The 9,145-nt window shown below is 52.7% G+C and overlaps 1 protein-coding gene across 1 annotated transcript in view; it reads right to left on the reverse strand.

Annotated features, from left to right (window-relative positions):
- Nucleotides 1-710: 710 nt before the first annotated feature.
- The window catches only part of psda (pleckstrin and Sec7 domain containing a), a gene marked incomplete at both ends in the record, with an annotated part of 11,055 nt that continues 2,620 nt past the window's right edge, over nucleotides 711-9,145 (reverse strand). The window contains 9 exons of the mRNA XM_079729067.1: nucleotides 711-959; nucleotides 1,269-1,412; nucleotides 1,551-1,695; nucleotides 1,890-2,032; nucleotides 2,438-2,508; nucleotides 3,040-3,230; nucleotides 4,051-4,094; nucleotides 8,756-8,845; nucleotides 8,947-9,005. Coding sequence (XP_079585193.1) covers nucleotides 711-959; nucleotides 1,269-1,412; nucleotides 1,551-1,695; nucleotides 1,890-2,032; nucleotides 2,438-2,508; nucleotides 3,040-3,230; nucleotides 4,051-4,094; nucleotides 8,756-8,845; nucleotides 8,947-9,005 — 1,136 coding nt within the window. The remainder of the gene's footprint in view (nucleotides 960-1,268; nucleotides 1,413-1,550; nucleotides 1,696-1,889; nucleotides 2,033-2,437; nucleotides 2,509-3,039; nucleotides 3,231-4,050; nucleotides 4,095-8,755; nucleotides 8,846-8,946; nucleotides 9,006-9,145) is intronic.

The raw sequence follows: 9,145 nt of genomic DNA on the forward strand, positions 1-9,145 counted from the left end.
TCTGCTTTGGCCTGGGTTGCTATGGTTACTGGCTCCTCCCACGGCTGCCCAGGGGGCCGTGTGGCCCCCCAGGCGCCCGGCGGTCCCTCCCAGCAGAGCCAGGGACCAGCTGGCATGTTCTGATTCACAGCCGGGACAGGACGTGATGTAACGTCTGTGTGTGTGTGTGTGTGTGTGTGTGTGTGTACGTGTGTTTGTGTGTACGTGTGTTTGTGTGTGAGTGTGTGTGTGTGTGTGTGTGTGTGTGTGTGTGTGTGTGTGTGTGTGTGTGTGTGTGTGTGTTTGTGTGTTCATACGTTTGCGTGTGTGGGTGTTTGTGGTACATATATGTGTGTGGATATGTGTGTGAGAGCGTTTTGAGGACCAGTTGGCTCCCAGGTGCATTGTGGGGGTTGTTTGGCCGGGGACAAAAAGCTGGGGCTGCTGGGCCTTTGGCTGCGTTGCCACGGCAACATTCCCACGCTAGCTCCATTGGTTGGCATGGCAACCCCCTGGCAACGGGAGGAGAGTTTGATGTGTGAGGTCTGCAGAGAGGATGATGATCAGGACCTCACCATGAAGGACAGTTACCATGGAGATGCTCGTCAAGGTGATGGGTGGAGACAATCAGTCAATCCATCATTCTATCCGCCTCCTCCTTCTGGGCTTCCAGGTACCCCCCCAGACCCCCAGTCCCCCTCCCCAGACCCCCCCCGGACCCGGGTCCTGGTCTAGGCCTGGCCCCCGGGCGCGGCGGCCTGGCCCCTCCTGGAGCTCCGCTGCTTGTGGCTCTTCTGGCGGCCGGTGCAGCCCAGCGAGGAGCCGCTGTCCTGGGGCAGCGTGGGGCTGGAGCGGGCCCTCTGGAGCCCCGGCTCCTCCAGCAGCCGTGCCTCGAAGGCCCCCAGGTCCGGGTCCTGGTCCGGGGCCGGCCCGCTCAGCTTGGCCCGCAGCAGCATGGCGTACGTCCCGTAGCGCGTTTGCTGCATGAAACACACGTTACACACACAAGTTACAGACCGTTACACACACGTTACACACACACACGTTACACATGTTACACACACGTTACACATACGTCACACACAAGTTACACACACAAGTTGCAGACCGTTACACACACACACACACACATTACACACACGTTACACACACACACGTTATACACACACGTCACACCCACGACACATACACACGTTACACAAACGATATAGACACGTTACACACACACATTACACACATGTTACATACACATTCCACACACATGCATCAGTTTACCCCAGAACATCTACCTCAAACTCCAGGTACTCCAGCCGTAGCCTCTGCTCCTCTAGCTCCCGACCTTTGACTTTGCAGTCGGGGGAGGTGGGGGTCTGGTCGCCCAGCTCCGAGCAGACCGCCCGGAACCGGATCTCGTGAGACTTCATCTGCTCCTCCTGGGGGGACGAGAACACACAACCACCTGAGTGTGTGTGTGTGTTTGTGTGTAACTGGGTCAGTGTGTGTGTGTGTGTGTGTATGTGTGTACCTGGGTCAGGGCGTGTGTGTGTGAGTGTGTGTGTACGTGTGTGTACCTGGGTCAGGGCGCTGGGGGACCCCGGCAGCAGCGGGCGGCTGAATCTCTTCTGGGAGCCGATGGCGGCGGGGAAGGGCGGGGCGGAGAACATGGCCGCCACCACGTTGATCCGCGTGATCCACGACTGCATATGCTCAGCACTCCTGGGGGCGGGGCCACAACAGGACATCATCAGAGAGAGAGAGAGAGAGAGAGAGAGAGAGAGAGAGAGAGAGAGAGAGAGAGAGAGAGAGAGAGAGAGAGAGAGACAGAGAGAGAGAGTGATAGAGAGAGAGACAGAGAGAGAGACAGAGAGAGAGAGAAAGAGTTAATATCAGAGGGTTAGGGAGTGTCTGACGGGGCCTGCAGCAGGAACACCCTCCAGTCGGCCGTCCTCAGGTAGAACACGTTGTCCCTCTTGCTGTAGTCGGCCGCCCGCATGGCCAGGCTGTGGTGGACCGACACCGCATTCCTCAGGTCCTCCTCGCTGCCCTGCTCCCCCTGCAACCAATCATAGCACAGCACCACGTCAGCCAACCACAGCACAGCACCACGTCAGCCAACCACAGCACAGCGCCACGTCGGCCAATCGCACCGACCTTTTTAACACTGGAAACACAAGGATTTACATCCAGAGAAGAGCAGGTAGGGGTCAGGGGTCATAAGGGGCAGCTAGGATTCAGGGGTCATAAGAGGCAGCTAGGGGTCAGGGGTCATAAGGGGCAGCTAGGGGTCAGGGCTCATAAGAGGCAGCTAGGGGTCAGGGTTCATAAGGAGCACGTAGGGGTCAGGGGTCATAAGGAGCAGGTAGGGGTCAGGGGTCATAAGGAGCAGGTAGGGGTCAGGGGTCATAAGGAGCAGCTAGGGGTCAGGGGTCATAAGGAGCAGCTAGGGGTCAGGGGTCACCTTCTGCATGTGGAGTACCAGGCCCTTCAGGACGGCGTAGAACGACCTCCACCCCCTCTTCCCTCGAGGAGCTGAAAAACACAACGCGAAAGATTAACACACAACGAACAACATCAACACACAACACACAAGATTAAAAGACAACGCACAACATCAACACACAACACACATGATTAACACCCAACTCACAACATCAACACACAATATTAACACAAAAGTACAACATCCACACAAAACATCAACAATGAACACGCAACATCAATGCACAATGCTCAAGATTAACACAACGCAGAACATCACCACAAAACATCAACACACAACACACAACATCAACACACAACACCAACATCAACACACAACACCAACATCAACACACAACACCAACGCAACACACAACACATAACATCAACACAGAGGATCAACACACAACAACAACACAACACACAACACACAACGCAGAACATGAGCACAAAACATCAACAAACAACATCAACGCAACACACAACATCAACACAAAGGATCAACACACAACACACAACACACAACATCAACACAACGCACAGTATCAGCAGACAGGATGTTGTGTGTGTGTGTGTGCGTACTCTTCTTCCCGTCCGGGTCAGCGTGAACCTTCCGGACCAAAAAGCCCTCCTTATAGAGCTGGGCGTCGGCCTGAATGGCCACGCCCCCCAGGGAGCGCTCTCCAATGGCAGCCCGCTTCAGGGTGTGGGAGGCGGAGTCCGTCCGCCCGTCAGCGAGCTCCGACATCGACTTCTTCAGGTCCTCCTCGTCACTGTGTGTGTGTGTGTGTGTGTGTGTGTGTGTGTGTGTGTGTGTGTGTGTGTGTGTGTGTGTGTGTATGTATGTGTGTGTGTGTGTGAGTGAGTGAGTGAGTAGTGAGTGAGTGGGTGTGTGTGCGATTGTGTGTGCGGATGTGTGTATGTTGGGGGCGGGGGGGATGACAACCATTAGTTCTTGTACATTAAAGGGTGATGACTTGACGCTGGATTGTGGGGGTGGGAGGGAGGAGAGGGGGAGATGGTGGAGCAGACATCAGGAGGTTTCAGGGTAAACAACACTCTGACACACACACACTCTGAAGATCTGCTGTTGCTAGGTAACTAAGGAGGAGAGGAGAAGAAGAGAAGAGGGGAGAGGAGAGGAGAGGAGGAGAAGAGGGGAGAGGAGAGGAGAGGAGGAGAGGAGAGGAGGGGCGGGGATAAGAAGAAATGAGAGAAGAGGAGAGGAGGGGAGAGGAGGAGAGGAGAGGAGGAGAGGAGGAGAGGAGAGGAGAGTTGACAGGGGGGAGTTTAAAGTGTAGCAGCAGGGCGCCTCTACTCAACTGCTGTTGTGTTTGTCAGTGTACACACACACAGACACACACACACACACACACACACACACACACACACACACACACACACACACACACACACACACACACACACACACACACACACACACGGCTGACCTGTAATTATAGTCAGTGAATCAGGGACCAGTTGCCATGGCAACAAAGTTTCAAATGAGCTTCTGGAGGAACATGAAGGTCCCTATCTAAAACAACACACACACACTCACACACACATACAGATTCACAGTGCAGAACTCACATAGTCCACTGCAGTTTATCATTCTTGATGGAGCTGTACAGCGCCTGGGGAAGGACATAAAATCATCATGACATCATCATGACATTGTCATGACATGTTGGCATAATCATAGCATTATCATGACATCTTCATCAATCATAATTAAATCGGACCATCAGCAGTCATGTTTTTGTGTGTTTGTGTGTGTGTGTGTGTGTGTGTGTGTGTGTGTGTGTGTGTGTGTGTGTGTGTGTGTGTGTGTGTGTGTGTGTGTGTGTGTGTGTGTGTGTGTGAAGTTCGGCTCTGCCTGATTCTCTTCCTCTATCAACACCAGTGGGCCTATCAGCTGCTCCGTAACCAACAGAGGTTGGCCAATCAGTGGCTCCCTAACCAGCCCCAGTGGGCCAATCAGCTTCACCTTAACCAACAGAGGTTGGCCAATCAGCGGCTCCCTAACCAGCCCCAGTGGGCCAATCAGCTTCACCTTAACCAACAGCAGTGGGCCAATCAGCTGCTCCTTAACCAACAGCAGTGGGCCAATCAGCTGCTCCTTAACCAACAGCAGTGGGCCAATCAGCTGCTCCTTAACCAACAGCAGTGGGCCAATCAGCTGCTCCTACAGCGGCTCTGTTGCTGTGGAACATGGACCAGTGACCTCTAGTGCCGACGGGGGGCGGGCGGCTGGAACCCAGAGTGAGACGTGGAGAACCACAATAGAGCTCTATTGAGCTCTATTGTGTTCTATTGGGTTTTGTTGGGTTTTGTTGTGTTCTATCAGGTTCTATCAGGTTGTGTGTGGTTCTATCAGGTTGTGTATGCATCAGGTGGCGTTGGGTTCTATCAGGTTCTTCGGGTTGTGTTGGGTTCAATCAGTTGTGTTGGGTTCCATCAGGTTCTTCCGTTTCTATCCGGTTCCATCACATTCTATTTGTTCTATCCAGTTCCATCAGGTTGTACCCGGTTCTATCCAGTTTCCCGTGGGGTGTAGGGTGTCTACCTTCTTCCTGCGGTTCTGCGGGGGCTGCTGGCGGTCCTGGCTCTTCCCCAGCAGGTCGGGGAAGGCCAGGGGTTTGAGGGAGCGTGAACGCGGGGCTCGGGGGCACTGGAACCCGTCCTGGGAGCGCTGGTCCCGCTGGTCCCGCTGGGAGCGCACCGAGCACAGCGAACGTGACCGCAGCCGGCCCGACGAGTGAATGCTGTTCACGCCGATCATGGTGGGGAGCCAATGGGGGGGCGGCTCAGAGGAGGAGGGCGGGTCTAGTGCGGACCAGGACCAGAGAGCGCTGGGGGGAACGGCGAGGGTCCAGAGACGGGGGGTCAGGGGCGCGGGGGGGCGGGGTTCAGGAGGCCATCCCGTCACAGAAGCTCCTCATGATATATCTGACATCATAGACCTTCCCCTTCCCCAGAATCCACAAGCAGCTCGGTATCAGCAGCCTATATACCTATAACACCTATAGGACAGTAACACCTCTAACGAGCTATAGGACAGTAACAACTATAGGACGTTAACGCCTCTAACGACCTATAGGACGGTAACACCTCTAACGAGCTATAGGACGGTAACACCTATATGACAGTAACACCTCTAACGAGCTATAGGACAGTAACAACTATAGGACGTTAACGCCTCTAACGACCTATAGGACGGTAACACCTCTAACGAGCTATAGGACGGTAACACATATAGGACGTTAACACCTCTAACGAGCTATAGGACGGTAACACCTCTAACGACCTATAGCACGGTAACACCTATAGGACAGTAACACCTCTAACGACCTATAGGACGTAACACATATAGGACGTTAACACCTCTAACAAGCTATAGGACGGTAACACCTCTAACGAGCTATAGGACGGTAACACATATAGGACGTTAACACCTCTAACGAGCTATAGGACAGTAACACCTCTAACGACCTATAGGACGGTAACACATATAGGACGTTAACACCTCTAACGAGCTATAGGACGGTAACACCTCTAACGACCTATAGGACGGTAACACCTATAGGACAGTAACACCTCTAACGACCTATAGGACGGTAACACCTATAGGACAGTAACACCTCTAACGACCTATAGGACGGTAACACCTCTAACGACCTATAGCACGGTAACACATATAGGACATTAACACCTCTAATGAGCTATAGGACGGTAACACATATAGGATGGTGACACGTCTAATGACCTATAGGACGGTAACACCTCTAACGAGCTATAGGACAGTAACACCTATAGGACAGTAACACCTCTAACGACCTATAGGACGGTAACACCTATAGGACAGTAGCACCTCTAACGGTCTATAGGACGGTAACACATATAGGACGGTAACACGTCTAACGACCTATAGGACCCTAACACCTCTAGCACCTATAGGACGGTAACACCTCTAACAACCTATGGAAAGAATAACACCTATAGGAAGGTAACACCTCTAATGACCTATATAACGGTAACACCTATAGCACCTATAGAACGGTAACTCTTCTAACAACTATAGGATGGTAACACCTCTAACAACCTTTAGGACGTAACACCTATAGGACGGTAACACCTATAGGACGTTAACACCTCTAACAAGCTATAGGACGGTAAAACCTGTAATGACCTATAGAATGGTAACACCTCTAATGACCTATACGACGGTAACACCTATAGCACCTATAGGAAGGTAACACCTTTAACGACCTATAGGATGGTAACACCTCTAACACCTATAGGACGGTAACACCTTTAGGACGGTAACACCTATAGGACGGTAACACCTCTAACACTTACAGGACGGTAACACATCTAATGACCTATAGGACGGTAACACCTCTAAGACCTATAGGACGGTAACACCTATATGACGATACACCTATTTGACGGTAACACCTCTAACACTTATAGGACGGTAACACCGCTAACACCTATAGGACGGTAACACCTCTAACACCTATAGGACGGTAACACCTATAGGATGGTAACACCTCTAACACTTATAGGACGGTAACACCTATAACGACCTGATCCTCAAACCTAGATCATTTCATCCAATAGTGACAGAGCTGTGGGATTGACCCACATAGACGCGCACATCCAGACGAAAACACCGTGTGCAGAGAGAGGGACCCCAATGTGACGTCAGTGCACCTCCCGTCTGGGAAGGCCCTGCACAAAACAAACACACCCTCCTGGTCCCAGTCCTACTTGGTCCAGGTCCACTCAACACCCTCCTGGTCCACCTCGGTCCAGGTCCACTCAACACCCTCCTGGTCCACCTCGGTCCAGGTCCACTCAACACCCTCCTGGTCCACCTCGGCCCAGGTCCACTTAACACCCTCCTGGTCCACCTCGGTCCAGGTCCCCTCAACACCCTCCTGGTGATGAGCGAGGAGACAGAGAACCACCGACGAGCGGAGAGGAGGAAATCCTGTTGCTCAGCGAGGAGCGGATAGACCAGCGGAGCAGCGAGACCAGCGGAGAGACGAGCGGAGAGACCAGCACTGCTGAGGCTCTCAGATGAAAAACAGTCGGCTCTCAGTCCTCAAACTGGATTCAGTCCTAACATGTGAGTCCATCTGCACTGTCTCTCTCTCTCTATCTCTCTCTATGGAGTCGTTTATCTTGCAGTCCAGACGATTCTGTTGAACACAACCTGCTGCCTTCTATCCTTCTCTCTCTGTGTGTGTCTCTCTCTCTCTCTCTCCCTCCCTCCCTCTCATTTGGATTCTCAACCCCTCTCTCTCTCTCTCAATGCGCATTTCTCTGTACCCAGGCAGCCAATAGGATCTCTCTCCTCCAGAGCTTCTTGTGTGAAGTCTCTGAGCTCCACAGATCACAGAGTCTCTCCAAACCCCCTCCCTCTCCCTCTCTCTCTCCCTCTCCCTCTCTCTCTCTCCCTCTCCCTCTCTCCCTCTCCCTCTCCCTCTCTCTCTCTCCCTCTCTCCCTCCCTCTCACTTTCTCTCCCTCTCCCTCTCTCTCTCTCCCTCTCTCTCTCTCTCTGAGGAGATGATTCATGGAGGAAGATGAATGAAGGTGTATCTACTGATGGAGGACAATCAGTAATCAATCAGACGTCAGCGCGCCCTCAGACCACCTCAGACCACCTCACACCAGTATGACCACCTCAGACCAGTATGACCGCCTCAGAACAGTATGACCACCTCAAACATCCTCAGACCAGCTCACACCAGTATGACCACATCAAATATCCTCAGACCAGCTCAGTATTACCACCTCAGATCTGGCTGGTGTCTCTGTGGAGGTCTGGGTGGTGTCTCTGCGTCTCTGTCCCTAAGCTCCTCCTCCACCAGGGTCCACCGTCTCCATGTTTCTTGTCACATAAGGCTCCTCCTCCTGATCTCCAGAGCTCTTCTCCCGCTCAGTGGATCCACTTCCAACCTGTCTGGATTTAAGACAATTGACGCCCAGAGCCTCCACACCAGAGGACGCTGAGTCAGCTCCTCCAGCTCCTCAATCCCCATCTGATAGCTGTCCATCAGCCCCTTCTGACAGCTGTCCATCAGCCCCTTCTGACAGCTGTCCATCAGCCTCTTTGGACAGCTGTCCATCAGCCCCTTCTGACAGCTGTCCATCAGCCCCTTCTGACAGTTGTCCATCAGTTCCTTCAGTGTGTGTGTGTGTGTGTGTGTGTGTGTGTGTGTGTGTGTGTGTGTGTGTGTGTGTGTGTGTGTGTGTGTGTGTGTGTGTGTGTATGTGTGTGCGTACCTTCAGCTGCTCCCGGTGGAAGTCCATACCTCCGTTCAGTCCCTCCAGGTTGGAGATAAACTGACTGCAGGACATCCTCTTCCCAATGTTCTGTAGAGACAGCAGTCACTGTCTCTCTCTCTTTCTCTCCTCTCTCTCTCTCTCTCTCTCTCTCTCTCTCTCTCTCTCTCTCTCTCTCTCTCTCTACTTACGGGTCCATGCAGGTCTGTGTTGAGGAGCATCACAGCACAGGTCAGAGTATGGATGCTGTCTGCGGTTGAGAGACATAGACAGAGAGAGAGAGAGTAATCAATTAGGGATAGGGCCATGTGCAATTTAGGATGTGAGTGAGTGAGTGAGTGAGTGAGTGAGTGGAGTGAGTGAGTGAGTGAGTGAGTGAGTGAGTGAGTG

This window comes from Pollachius pollachius (assembly GCF_949987615.1).
Source record: "Pollachius pollachius genome assembly, chromosome: 2".
Taxonomy (NCBI): domain Eukaryota; kingdom Metazoa; phylum Chordata; class Actinopteri; order Gadiformes; family Gadidae; genus Pollachius; species Pollachius pollachius.